This window comes from Chiroxiphia lanceolata, chromosome 6 (genome assembly GCF_009829145.1).
Source record: "Chiroxiphia lanceolata isolate bChiLan1 chromosome 6, bChiLan1.pri, whole genome shotgun sequence".
NCBI lineage: Eukaryota > Metazoa > Chordata > Aves > Passeriformes > Pipridae > Chiroxiphia > Chiroxiphia lanceolata.
In genome coordinates this window covers 8,492,301-8,506,944 of record NC_045642.1, presented here as the reverse complement: position 1 = coordinate 8,506,944, position 14,644 = coordinate 8,492,301, and the positions used below count along the sequence as shown (strand labels likewise).

The window sequence follows — 14,644 nt, the reverse complement described above, 5'->3', positions numbered from 1 at the left end:
GGCATCAGCTCCGGGTGATCAGTTGCCTCCCTAATTTTTCTTCAGTCGCTTGTGCCCGGCGCTATCTTTGGGTGTAAACGAAGCTGCACCCGCTCACACTTGTCCTGCGAGCCTGGCAAGACTCAAAGTCACTCCCTGCTCGCTTATTGCCGGCTGGTGTCCCGACCTGTGAGTCTCCGGACCAGGGCATTCCCGAAGGCGGCCCAGTTATCCGAGGCACCAGGCAGCAAGCAAGCAGCCACAGCGCCGAGCGCCACTGGCAGCGTTTCTGCGAGTGCAGAAGCAGCTCTGGAAATAAAGAAACTCGAGTGTACCGCAGGGGGTGACCAAATTGGCAGCTACAACCTCAGCCACCCACTGTGCAAACACAGAAGAGGTCTACGCCTGTCGCCCCTGTCCTGTGCTCACTCGGTTGGTCACTCCCTCCCTGCCCAGGACGCGGCTCAGGCCTCCAGTCTGAAAGGAGAGCTCCAAAGGACAGAGGTTTGTCTCTGTGATGCTTATAGGTACACCAGGAGAGCAAGCAGCACACGAAATGTTATGGAGAGCAGCTGCCTCAGTCACAGTCACACCAAACATCGGGGCAATTCATTTAGTGTTTTCTGCAATTACTATTGTAAGCAGAGGTAACGTGAAATCTTTATTCCAGTGTCATCTCTTTCCTGGAATGCTTCCATGAATTCTTTTAGTTCCCAGATCATGTCTGCAGGCAACAGGCAGTGATGGCGGGAGGAGGAGCAAAGCAAAGGTGCCTTGGGGCACAAAATGCTCCGGTACCCCGAGAGATGATTCTGAAAGGCTGCAGCAGTGCTTACACGCAGGAAAGCTGCCACAGCCTCGCAGCAATTCTGTTCTGCTGGAAGTTGTCTTTCTGAGAAATCCTTCAAAGTCATGTTTGAGGTAGAGCAAGCCTCGTCAGGGGCCAGCCCCAGCTTGACATCTGCTACCCAGCCGCTCACAGCATCCCCAAAGCCATGGTAACCCATAATTACATATTTATCTGACTAGTTCAGCACACTTCTTATGTCACCAATGCAATTACTCGGCCACTAATATGTCCCATTTCTGCCGTTTTACTTTTTCCTCAAATCACTAATTCAGTCTGTGCAAAAATTAGCTTCCACATGATGACAACTAACGATTATCCAGAGCAAAGATGGCAGTTGTATGATTATTATAGTGAAATGGAGAGCTTGCTCATCACTCCGCTTAATCCAGGGCCAACGCGTTTAGTGCAGGGCCCTCTGGTGGTACCTTTAGGGAGTCCTGCGGAAACCCCATTCCATCATTTTCATATTTTTCTAGATTTTGTCATAACTCGGCTTTGTAATAGATCCATCAGTAACTCAATTTTGAAAGCTATTTTTCCCAATCTAGCTCTTAACCATTACGATTTTCTCTTAATTTTCTATTACATTCTGTGTGTGTGTGTGTGTGTGTGTGCGCGTGTGTGTGTGTGTGTATCTATTATGTATAAAACACAAATACTGAATTAATCCTTTAAAAAAGGATTTTTTACATTTTCTAGAATGATGACTGGAGCTCTTACTAGTGAAAATGATGGGAGTTTTACCAAGTAACTGTTGTTTACTTCCTGAGCTTAACTTTCTTTATGCTATTTGTTTGGGGGTTTTTTGGTCCAGAAAGGTAATTTCTACTGAGCAAAGCTACTGAGATTTGCTTTCCTACATGTGTATTCTCCTAGAGAATCCACATGCTCTGTACACTTGATTATCAGGTACTTTTTTTTTTTGCAAGCAGCACATATATTTTGTCCATGGTCACACACATGGCACAGGGGGGTGAAGTGCATGTACTTCTAACCTGGTTTTCCTCTCAGCTGGGGAATCCTGAATGCCAGACGTTAGTCCATATTCTAGAAGAGATGTCTCATTGTGGAGAAAGAATCAAGATGCTCCATGCCAGTGAAGATCTGCTCTAGTTGGCTGTGATGTATTGAGTGTTCCTCCACAGGACCAGGATGAACACTACTCTCCCACGCTATGTAATAACAAGCCATACGCACAGAGCCCAAAATTCATGTTGGCATGGACTCCCCTGCCTTTGCCCCAGAGCAACAGGTTGACATCACCTATCTGACTTTGGTTGAAATGATGAGTAAAACCCAGATCCAAAACCACCTTGCTCGCAGCAGACCTACCGCAAACATTCCGAGTCTTCCCTTTATGAAGGAACCCATTGATGAGGATCTCATCCATGGATGAGAAGCCACTGTGTCCATGCAGTGACTTCCCCATGAAGCAGGTGGCAAGCCATGGTCTCTCTTTGCAACAGAACAGTTGGCATTTTTCATTTTGATGAATAACCAGGCCAAGCCCACGAACATCTCACTCCACAAATACAACCAGAGAATTGAGTCCAGCCTCCACATGGTGTAGATGCTTCTAGCCCACTATTTCAGGATTTAAGGAGAAGAACATTTTCAAATGTGTGTTTCAGCCTCTGAGCATAAAGCTCAGTGAGAACTCAGTGCTGTTCCCCAGGACAAGGACAGGCAGAATTACCTGAATGTGCTTGAAGCACGTACCCACCTCTCCCGAGGGAGAAAATGCAACTTCCTACACGTGAAAGGCAGGAAGTTATAATTAACATTAATCACCGACAAACCTTATCCACGCCTTCCTGCACAGCAGGACATCAGCCCAAGCTAGGAAGAGAGGCAGGAGGGGCTACAGCACTTCTCTGGTGTTTCCCAGAGCTCTGCACTGCATGAGACACACGTGCTGAACACTGTGAGCCTATGAGGAAGTTACAGCTCTTCAAGTGGGGAGCAGCACTATTCCACAACTCTCCCGAAACTTGGACTCATGCTGCCTCTACTCATGACAGGAGCTGAACTCACAGTGTGCATGAGCTGCAGTGATGAATGTGAATCTGCCATGATAGAGCTGCTTTGTGAGTGGTACCAAACAGGAGCTTCTCTGTTGCCTCCCAGAGACTGATCATCTCTCCAGCTGAAAGCCCAAGCTAATTTATTGAGAAAACACAGCGTCATCCTGAACCCATTTGTCCCACTACAGATCTGTAGCATGTGACAGCCCCATTGACTCTGAGAGCTTTTCCTTGAATGAATCTGCTGTCTTAGCTGCAGTACAAATTTGTCCTTTGCTTCTAGTGACAGGGAAAATACTCACCAAATTTTAAACCAGTGTTAGTCATCCTGAAGACAGCTGAGAGGAAGATTACTTAGTTGTAATTGCCTGTTCTAGTCCAATCCTTCCACAGGATGGGGAAGAGCACAGGAGACAGCTGGACATCATTACTAATAGAAAGCAAGAACAGAATGGACTTCATAGGCAGTGTATCCCCCCTGAAAGGCTCAGGCTGCCTTTCCTTGTTTGTTAGATGTTGCCAGAAGTCAGAGTGTAAAATACACCGAGGCAGTGGCCTTATCTGCTATGGGAAAAGTGGGATCTAAATACCAACATGCATTTAAAAGTTAACAAAACACAAGTGTAACTGTAAAGAGAGACAAAGAAGCAGCTTGGAAGCAACACAAGTGTCTGTAGAACTTGGACAGACATGTTTACATGTCACGTGAAGGACAGTGCTGCAGGAAAAGCTTTGTAGGCACTGACCAACTTGACTTGAAGAGCAAACGCTGTGAAAGATCAGCATATCAGCAGCACCTTGTATTCAGCAAATGAAAGCTTTCTGTCAACCATAAAATATTTTGGTATCAAAAATATACTGCACTGTCATTTCAGTCTTTTACCTTCCGTTTATGACTGCACCTTAAACGGGATGTCAGGCACAGAAACCATTCTCCCCACACGTACCCGCGTGCACCCAACCGCCCGCTTCGCGCAGCTTCCCGGCCACCAGATTTCAGCAAGCACCGCAACCCCATGGCAGAGTGAGCACCTTTGGCTGACAACAGCCCTGCCTTCCACGGATGTCTGATCCATAGCAGGTGGCCATCTGGAGCCACTGACCACGTGGGGCCATCTGTGGCAGCGGGAGCACCTTCCTGCTGGCCCGGGCAGCAGCTGCCACAGGCTTGGTACAAACTCCGGCAGCAGAGAGGTGTCTGCTGGTACCTGGGCCAGATAACCTTTTTCAAAGGTTGTAAAAGTGGGACATCCAGAACAAAGATCCTTCGAGGTTTGGCTACACTAAAGGCAGAATCTCAAGGCCCTCTGAAGCAAGCCTTGAAAGCTAACAGAATTTAAAATTTCAGAATCAAACTTAATCAAACGATTACATCAGAATTTTAGAGCCCTCTCAGTGAGTTTTCATCATCTTCGCTTTAATCCAGCCTTGATGCAAAACAGCAAAAAATAAGAGCCACCAAAAGTCATCTGCTGCAATATATATTTTAATTCAAAGTGAATCTTGACAGTAATACACCATAAATTCTTATTTTGACACTCACCAAAATAGTCACCTGGAAAACCCGCTTTTTGTGACAAAGTACAGAAGGCTTGGTCACATTTAAATCACTGAGAACTAGAAAGAAATACTATCGCAAACTGTAAGAGACATTACATCCATAAAAAATTTTCCCAGTCCTCATATTGTAATATTGCACAGTGCAATTGCTACATGGCGAACTAGTGTAGCATAGAAATCCAAAGCAAAAAAAAAAGCCACAAGTCTACAAATTGTTAAACAGTAACAGTTCAACCTTATTAATCAAGTCTCTATCACTGGGTGTTTCTAGAACAAGTCTTCCTACAGCTTGCAGTGTGATTTAACTTTTACTTAACACAAACCAAGTTAATTAGCAGTAAAAACAGAAAATTTAAAAATTAAAACCCCCCCAAAAAAGTTAATACAGTAGCATATTTGACCAATAAAACACCCTGAAGTAAAGTTAAAAACCGAACACAAGAAATTCATATAAAATCTTGCAAATTAAAGTAATATGCAGATATGCAATTCCGTAGTCATGCAGTGTTTTATTTAAAAAAGGCATTTAAACGGTATAATGTATAAATGCTTCTCAGAGGATGACTTTTTTCACAGAAAAGGTCCTCGCCCTGAAAACTTTTTTTTTTTTCTGCAGATGGGCCCTGGACACTTGCAGTGACAAGAGTCCGTTCTCTCAGAGTGTATTGCAGGAGGGGGGAAAAGTTACCTGGTATATTGAATTTTAGCTGTGGCAGGATCCCAAATATTTCGTTCTTTGAAATGCAGACGTTTCTAAAGTTACAATACATAGGAAGAGCAGCAGATCTAATTTGGGGCGCATTTACAGCAACTTCTTCCTGCACACGACAGGATACTGTTGTGATATACAGATAATCGTGTCAATTGAACAAGCACATCAGCTTAAAACCTTAAGCACAGTAAAAAGAAAGTACAGTAAATACATCAGACCAATGATGATCCCCATGGCCCCAGAAAAAAAAAAAAACGCAGTATTTTTTATTATTTTTTTTTTTTTGTCGTCGCGATACAAAACTCACGTTCTCCGTTTGCATTGGTGGCTCTTGGTGTGTCCATTGCCTGCAATGGAGGGAGCACCAAAAAAAAAAAATGTAACTTCCCGACACAAGGGAGTGAACAGAAAACTATCTGCTGGACCACACTGCACAAGTTTGAAGTGGTAAGGTGGACGTCCAATTTGAGCATTGTCTTGGCTCCCTATATTTATGCTTTACATACGCGTTGATAGGATCTCAAATTCATCAGGATACTCCCTAGTTTCTAATGTATACTTTATATACACACACTCGTACAAAATGCATAGAGTTGATCACTAAAAACACTGAAACTTGTGGGAAAAGTTAGGTTTCTTAATTTTCAGTGTGATTAAAAATGTACTGCTGGTATTTTCTTTTTTTTTCTTTGTGATCTAATACTGTTGTATTTTAGTTATTACTTAAAAAATAAATCAAATGTAGGCACATTTATTTCATTCAGACATTCATTAAATAAAACACTGCTTGTGTTAGTGGAGTAAAGAAAAAGATTACCAGTTATTAGCTTATTGTCAGAGTTAAACTCAAATGCTTTGCACTCTCATTCCAGTCAACATTGCAAGGATTGTATTCCAGATTTTGTTTTAAAAAAAGTTAAGTCAAGCCTGCAAGATGCAGCTTCTTAAGTGTCTACACAATGCCAATATGAAAACATAAAAAAATTAAGTTACATCAATACATCCACTTATATGCAGTGAGGAGCTCAAAGTTAATGGAGATAAAATACTGATGCAAATAACACACCCCAAAAAAAACATATGCAATCATCTTCCATCATTTACAGTATAGTAGTTACGACACTTCAAACATGAAAACAAAATAAAAATTTAAAAATTAAAAAAAAAAAACAAACAACCGAACCCCAAACCCGGCTTCTATTTCATGTAATTAGACTTGTACAGAAATTAGAAGGCTAAGAAAGAACTAGTTAATCACCTAATTTCACAGCTATCTGAAGTGGCAATCATTATATAGCAGCTTATCTATGATACATTCAAGATAAATGATACAATTTATTACTTGCCCATAAGCTAAAACACGGCCTCAGCTTAATACCTTCTGTAAATCCCATCTCTACACTACAGTATACTTGAGGTCTATGAAAAAGTAGCTACCTTTTATAGGAAATGGATGATTAAGTCTTTGGTGCCGCAAAAGCAACTTCATTTGAACAGAACAAAACAAAACCAAAAAAAAAAACCCAAAAAGACACACTTCCTAAGGGAAAAAAAAATAAAATAAAATGCAAAAAGCATGTAATTTATGTCCCTGACGGAATGTATTAAATAAGCAAACACCCGCAACAGGCTAAAACAAATACTATCATGTAAAAAGACTAAAATCTCTCCCATGCATAAATGAAAGATTGCACACAAAGAACTCACATCTTTTCAAGCTTCAATAGTAAATATTCTGCTACTAGTTATTAAATACTGCATGGTTTGCTCAAGCTAAGATGAAACCACATCATGGATCAATGAGCACTTGGCTTTTCCTCTCATTAGCTAGTCAGTCATGCCTACCGCACCTCTAAACATTTTATTATATCCAATTAGACAAACACTTTTAAAATAAACTACTTAGGTCGTATTGCAGTTCCATTTACCAGTATAAAATACTGTCTTGTGTGTCACTACTCAATAGCTACTGAATCAACTTTTCTTAAGCACTACTAAAGTCTTGTCTTGAAGCTAGATCATTCTGGGGGGAAAAAAAGACAGCAAAATTCAGCTCCAGCAAAACATGCTGCCTTCTCAGTAAGGAAAACACACCCAATACTAAAATCATACCACACAAAACCCAAAATGAGCATTACGCTATCAAAAAATCAGCAGATCTGAACTTTTTAAGTGCTGCAGTCCTCAACATTTATATATAAGTAATAACATTAACAACCTCAAATATTTAAGGCACTATGTGTGGGAACAGTTTACAATGCAGCTGAGATTATCAGGACAACAACATTTAAGAGCAATGTTTAGGCTTTTTTCTTTGCCCATGCAAAAGACACATGCAATGTGAAGAAGAACAACAGCTCAACTTTTAGATAAGTGACTCAACATTTAAACACCAAGATACGCAATACAAACAAGTTACTCCTACACTGTACTGCTGACACATGTGCATCTGTTGCTCTAGAGTTCTGTACACTGAATGGCTTCCCAAATGTAGACGTGTCTTGCACTAGGTTAGAAGGCAATTTTATAAAAAATAGCAGGAGCAAAACCAGATTTCTGCTCCCATAAGTCACCTGTCTAAAGTTACTATATAAGAAGATAACATGACCAAAGACAAGTTATACCAAATGTGCAAAACACATTAAAAGTGAGTTTGTTTGTTTTTTTTTTAAAGCTCAGAGTTGTTTAAATTGCACCCAAGTCTACATGATTCAAAAAAATAATTTTCCTGTTGTGCCATGGCTAATATTTAATAAATACCATGTTTCTTCTTAAATCGAACTTCTGTTATCGTTGAGCTTCCTCAATATGCCGTGTGTGAGTTCTCACAGAAACGGATACTGGCTGAGTTTTGTTGGGCTCAGTGGGAATCCCGTGTAAGCGGGCGACGCTGCGATGTACGAATGCGGTGGGAAAAGCGGCTTGTACTGAGTCTGATGGATGGTTGGGGAAGGTAAGAGCCGGGGGTTTATGCCAACTGGGACCTGGTGGACTATACCACTGGGATGGGTGATGCTGTACGTCGGGTGCTGCAACAAAGGTCTTGAGGTACAGGGCGAGGCGAGGAGGTGGGCGACGGGAGCGGCGGTGCTGAGGGGCGCCGACGACGGGTAGGGAAGGAGAGCAGGCTGGGCTCCAAGGTGGGTGCTTCCAGAGAGATGGGCGTGCACAGTAGTGTGATTGGGGCTTCCCTGGGGGAGGGAGAAAGCGTGGCCAGCGACGCTGGCCGGGATGTAAGCCTGCTGCCTCCGGTGAGCGTAGTTCCCGTTCCACTCCGGCGGCCCAGATCCAAAGTGCTGAACCTGTCCACACACAGAGACGGGGCAGGGTCTTAACGTTTCTGAGCACCAAGGGGGGGGCTGAAAAATGGAATAATGCACTAAAACTAGTCAACTTAAAATCGAGAGAAATATAGAGACGGGAATAATTAAATGCTTATATAAAAAAAAAAAAATAAATATTAGCTATTTCGGTAGTAGCACAGACAGGAAATCTGACAATAAGAGATGGAAAACAGAACACAAGTTATTTTAATGCTCTTGCAAAAAAATAATAATAAAAAAAAAGATAAAATGCCATGCTGGGCTGTTTTAACAGAAATACCATGTATCACATGAGCAAGGTGCTTATTCCACTCAGCACTGGCTTGGCATCAATTGGAAGTGCTGCATTCAGTTTGGGCACCATAATGAGGCACAAAGAGGACAAATAGGAGAGAAATTTTAGAGGAGAGCAGAAAAAATAATAAACGGATTGAAAATATCTGAGACAACTAGGCAAACAGAAGTCTAGGGCTATGATCACAGGGAGATGTGGCAATCATTAACAGTCATAAAGAGAAAAGACTAAAAATCAATTACTCTCGTTAAATGATGCAGACTTCAAACTGCACAGGGCATCTACTAAAGAAGGAAGGATCAGCATAAATTTTTGTAATGAAAATAACGTTCTACACTTTCCGCCAAGAGGCTGAGGAGTTGCAGACACTGAAGAGATTAAAAATTAATACCATGCTGATCATATTAAGGTTTGCTTAGAATTAATTAAACCAATCCTTTTGCATAATCATGCAGAAGGGGAGACTGTGTCACCCACCCAAACGTTTCTTTCAATCTACACTATTCAAGTCATTATTGCTAAATCCTCTTATCTAAGTATTGCATGCTTGCATTTAGTATTTAACTTACAATATTCACAGTTATTCTGCAAGACTTACACAAACAGGTACTGCTCTTAGTTTAATGTACCTAACTAAATGTATCTAACTAAAACCTCGAGGCAGCTACAGCTCAAAATCAATTAATTAAAAAGGCTTAAACTTGATGTCATGTGTCAACTTCAGTTCTCAGCCACAGCAGACATATTTATTGTGTCGTTGGGTAACGATAAAAGTAACTTTTAAGTTAACTTTGGGTATCTTCTAACATTGGATTGAATTACATTCACAACCTCATCTCTCCCCAGTTTCGCTACCTGGCAGCAAAGGTAAGAAATGGTTGAGTTTGTTAAGCTCTCTCTCATCTCTGGATACTCAAACTACAAGCATTTTCTCCACACTACTACCAGAACAAGACTGAGATACAGCTGTAGATTTTAACTGCACGCTATGAGCATTTTAGCATTTGGAGGTAGGAATAAAAATGCTAACATATTTTTCCGTTTGTCTCATGCTTTGATTTTGTGTAAACATTGGCAATTTTGCCAGTGTGGCTTTTCTACTATTTCTGAAAATAAAGTCAGCTGTTTTAAGAAAATGACCAAAAGTGAAAGATACTTATGACTTGCCCACTAAGTTGAAATCCACTTTTCAAGATCTGAACACTTCCTTAATGAAGCTGCTGAAAACCTGCAATTGCCATCGACAGCAATTGAAATTGTGAACATTTAGCACATTTCAAGACAGAAGAAGTACCTTTTTAGGTGTAAGTACACATACCTGACTGAAGTTTACATGTTGCTGATGGAATGCTGATTTTTGCTGACGGTTTCCTACAACAGAAGACTGGTTTATTCTTCCCAGGACAGACCGACCCTTTCTCAGTGGCTGGCACGTAGCATCTTCCGAGATACAAATAAACAATGTTATGTTTTTGTTGTAACTTTTCTCTTCTGACAAAAGTTAGGCAAAGTTTCATTTGCTTCAGCATATAGGGAGAAACAATAATACAGTACACTAATTAAAGTCAAAACCCAGCAGTATTTAGAAGTGTTTAATATGGATTAGCAGATACATGAATAAGTCAAAATCTTCAGATATCCAGCTATTGAATAAACACTCAAATTTCTATTCTTATCTACTGGCATAGAAAGAAAAAGACACCTGAACCAACTTACCTGTATTCACCATCTGTTCATCAAGATGTAACCTGTTTTCAAGTCTCATTGGTGGTACCACTACTGTGCAAACAGTTGATTTGGTTTCAGGATTAACCGAGGCTCTTGCTTCCTTATTTTTATTATTATTGGCTACAAAGCCATTTTCCACAAATGGGCTGTCATGTCCTGAAGAGTCTGAAGTTGGGGAACCATCCACTGTATCACATCCACTTTCCTGTTCATCATCTGACATACTGTCAAAAAATAGAAGTATTGCAATTAAAAAAAAATTATTTTTTGTATAGATACATTTTCTTACATTAACACATAAAATTTATAGAAGTGAAACTACTCAAAGGTGGATAAAAATAATGCATATTTATTATAAAAGCACATATATTCAAACTCATTCTATCCACAAATTGCAAGGCTCAGAGGAAGGAGGTAACTCCTCCACAAAGACTTAGACATGTAACCCAATTTGCAGCCACTTTGTAATTTATGTTTTAAATAATTCTGTTCTTATAAACCACCTGAAATTTACACTTTACGGTCAAATAAAAAGTTGAAGCAGATTATTTCATTTCTTCCTGAATGATAACACAAATGTCTCCTGATGGCTATTACAGTAGCAAATGAGAACAGAACACACTGATCCAATTTCCTCCTAGAAATCAGCCACATCCTGGAAAAGCCATCCCCGGGGCCCGAGAGAGTCACGATGGGACAGAGAACGCTGAGGAAGCATCTGCACAGTGACAGGCAGCTCCCTCTCCTCTGCATATCAACACCAGCTGGCACACAAGACCTCATCTACTGAAAAATCAGGTCTCTGAAGCTCCTCCAGAGCACTGCCCGTGCCTGAGCGACAGATTCTGTCTCACAGATCCAGTTTAAGGAGACAAATGCAACCCTCTGTTTACAGCGTGGCTGTTTTGGCACCTGTGGTCTGTGAAATCCATGCTGGTCAAGTGGTGCAAACTCATTTATTCAGCCACTGCTTTTAACAAAGCAGCTGGAAGGGGAACAAGGTGGAGAAACCAACTCATAATAATGGCCTTTGCTAACACTTACTGAAGATTCATGCTTGCAGCAGAAGAAGAAAGGTGGCAAATGCGAGTTGCCAGAAGCAAGACCACGGTTCAGTCAGTGGAACCAGAACCAAACACCTTTTAGGCAGCAAGAAGGGAACACCCCAGGAAAGGAAACTCATTTGCAATGAGGTATATTGTCTGAAGAGATATTAACCTCCTTTATAATTTATTTATTGCACAAGCAAAAGGTACCTCACGGGGGCATCACTGACAACAACAGAAAAAGAAATTTAAGAAGTTCTCAGTTGGGACTGTGCCAGGTTCATATATATATATATATCTATCTCCATATATAGATATAGATAGACATATTATATAGATAGCAAGAGACACCCTTCACTTAACAGAGCTAAAATGAATGGTATGGGGTGATGAATAAGCAAGTGTAGACGCTAACAAAGTTCCTGGTTCAAGGACAGGCATGAGAATTGACAATTTCCATAAACTAGAAAAGCATGAAAACCCCAGGTTATATTAAAAATTGGTGGAATAAATGCTTAACTTAAAACATGCAAGAAACAGCAGTGAATTCACTAACACCTGAACATACAGTCAAGTCCTTTAGGGATTTTACAGCTAATGTAACATGTCTGTATTGCATATTGTTTAAAATAAGACAATATAAATAAAACCATTTATAAAAATTAATTTTTTGTGAAAAGTACTTTGACACTATGAGGGGAAGCACAAAAACCTGAAGACTCAGCCAACAGAGCTAGGTAAATCTGAGTATTTTTTTTTAAGCAGCATATAGTAATACTGTGGCAACTACTGAGCAATTACTTCTATTTCTATATTATTATTTTTAAGTTCCTAATTATATGATTTAATGTAAGTCAAATCCTAATGAAACCAGAATCCAACACACTCCTCTGCTATTGACAGAAAGTTGAATTACAGAGGGGAATTTAATTACAGCTCAGTTCCTTGTAATTCAAAGAAAATACTGCATAAGCAAGTAGGTCTTTTTAAAAACTTACCTGAAGTTTTGAATGTTTTGATATTAAAGAATATCAAAGGACTGACAACATTAACTACCAACCTGACACCTCCCAGTATAACTCATCTTGTTATCTAAATCTTTACTAAAATGTAACTATTTAAATGCAAAGTCTTCAAATGTTTCTAGTTAATTTCTTCTTTTACAGTCAGATATGACAAAAGCTTAAAAAACTAGGACCAGGGAAGTATAACTGGTTTAGTCCATCTGTTTAACTCTGGTAAATTTTTAACCCCCCTCTTTTTTTTCTTGAGGGGAGGGGATCATATTTATATAAAGAGAAAGACATATATATAAATCATCCATTACAAGCATTGTTAAGTCAGGCTGTAGAAAATTTAAAACACGTAAAACTGCCTGTATAGACTAGCAGTTCCATACACACTGTGATAGAATCTTCAACTATTTTAAACAAACTTTTTTCAGTAAGACCTTAATCAAATTCATTTTGCACAGTGAAACTGTTCTGAGTTTGAATCACTCTTTTCTGTATAGAAGGCTACTCTACAGAAAATAGGAAGTGAACTGTAGATTAAAAATAAAAGAACTGGTCGTGCTTATGGCAGCCAGGGGTTGCCTGAAAAAAATTAATTGTATCTCTAGGTCACAGAATTTCTATGAGATAGCGGGTGAATCGTATTAAACCAAACTTTTCACTCACACCAGCAACTACATATCCCAAATATTTCTTGGTCAACAAACTCCTATCTAGGAATCCAATTGGTAGATGTGGCACAGGTAGGAACAATTGATATTTCAGGATATCAGCACCAGAAGGGCAGGGACTGAAATAAGAGGAGCAGCCAGGTGCAGGTGCCCCAGCCAGAGCATCCCAAGTGAGTGGGAACTTCTGATTATCTCACAAGTCCATGTTTTATAAGTGTCATATAGATAGATGTGTTAGTGTCAAGACCTCTGTTACTAATGCCATAAAATAGTTCAGATTAACAGTGAATGGTTTTATAAATGAATGATGCACAAAAATGGAGTCTTAAGCTAGACATGAGGCAGTGAAGATAAAAACATTTAAAAGCTGCTCATATGAACAGTGTTTCAATAAGTGAGGCTTATGTTTGGTAGGAGAAAAAAGGCATCAACGTCATTAAAGATTACAAGATACACAATGGGGGAACAAGAGGCTGCAAAAATTAAAGACAATCTCGTAACTTCCAGTCTGTCACATCTTACTTTGGCTGACTTAAATTTGCAGCCCTAGAAGATTTTTATTCTAAAGGAAGTTGCATGCAACATGTTTATATTTTCTGTGTTAACACCGTTCATTCAGTACTCTGAAAACTTCCAGTGCAGCAACACAGATCTGTTAGGAGTGACAAAAGAACAGTCTATGCTATGCAACTGCAGGCCAGCAAATTAATTTTTAAATAAGTCATTTAGGCCTCACCAGATGGCAGCGCAACAAAAACTTCTGCATTTTTTTTTTTTTTAGTATAAACTGAGTCTGCTGCACACTAGGCTCTTCCTTTTTATTGGAAGGAGCCCAACTTTTTACCTGTTGGATCTCTTGCAAGGAGATGGACTGGACTGTTCGGAGGAGCTGGTGCTCAGGGTGCTGTCGGGACTGCTGAGGGAACACACGCGGTCGATGTTCAGGGTGTTCTGGCAGGCTTCACACTCCAGGCTACCTTTACACCTGCCACACAAAACCAGAAAGTCAGCCAACGTACCAGCTCTCACTCACCACTGACTTAGGTGCCCAATATTAGAAAAGGTCTCTTAAATGTAAAATAATATCCAACCCCTTGCTTCTTTTGCATCCAAACCAATTTTAAACCTTTTCAGTGTTCTTTTGAAATTCTAGACTCAACAGGCGTTTTTTGAAACCCACTAAATAAATAATTTTTTTGCTTAATCAACACTTAAACGAGTAGATAAAAAAAATTTACAGTTCAGAGCCATGAAAACTTTGACAAAGCTGAGATTTCAAATACAAGCCCTTCCAGTTCTGAATCATTACAAGTAAAAATGAAGTCAAACAAACATGAAACTTCTAAGCCCTCATTTAAAATGATGCATGCTCTGTGATTACAAGTAAAAAATAAAGTCAAACAAACATGAAACTTCTAAGCCCTCATTTAAAATGATGCATGC

General features: G+C 40.0%; 1 protein-coding gene across 4 annotated transcripts in view; it reads right to left on the bottom strand.

Annotated features, from left to right (window-relative positions):
* Positions 1-4,321: 4,321 nt before the first annotated feature.
* The window catches only part of HIPK3 (homeodomain interacting protein kinase 3), a 73,230-nt gene continuing 62,907 nt past the window's right edge, over positions 4,322-14,644 (bottom strand). For all 4 annotated transcript variants that reach the window (XM_032691932.1, XM_032691934.1, XM_032691933.1 and 1 more), the window contains exons 13-16: positions 14,046-14,186; positions 10,460-10,695; positions 10,062-10,183; positions 4,322-8,427 (exon numbers count right to left, since the gene is read on the bottom strand). In XM_032691932.1, the coding sequence (XP_032547823.1) occupies positions 7,951-8,427; positions 10,062-10,183; positions 10,460-10,695; positions 14,046-14,186 (976 nt within the window). In that variant the 3' untranslated portion in view covers positions 4,322-7,950. The remainder of the gene's footprint in view (positions 8,428-10,061; positions 10,184-10,459; positions 10,696-14,045; positions 14,187-14,644) is intronic.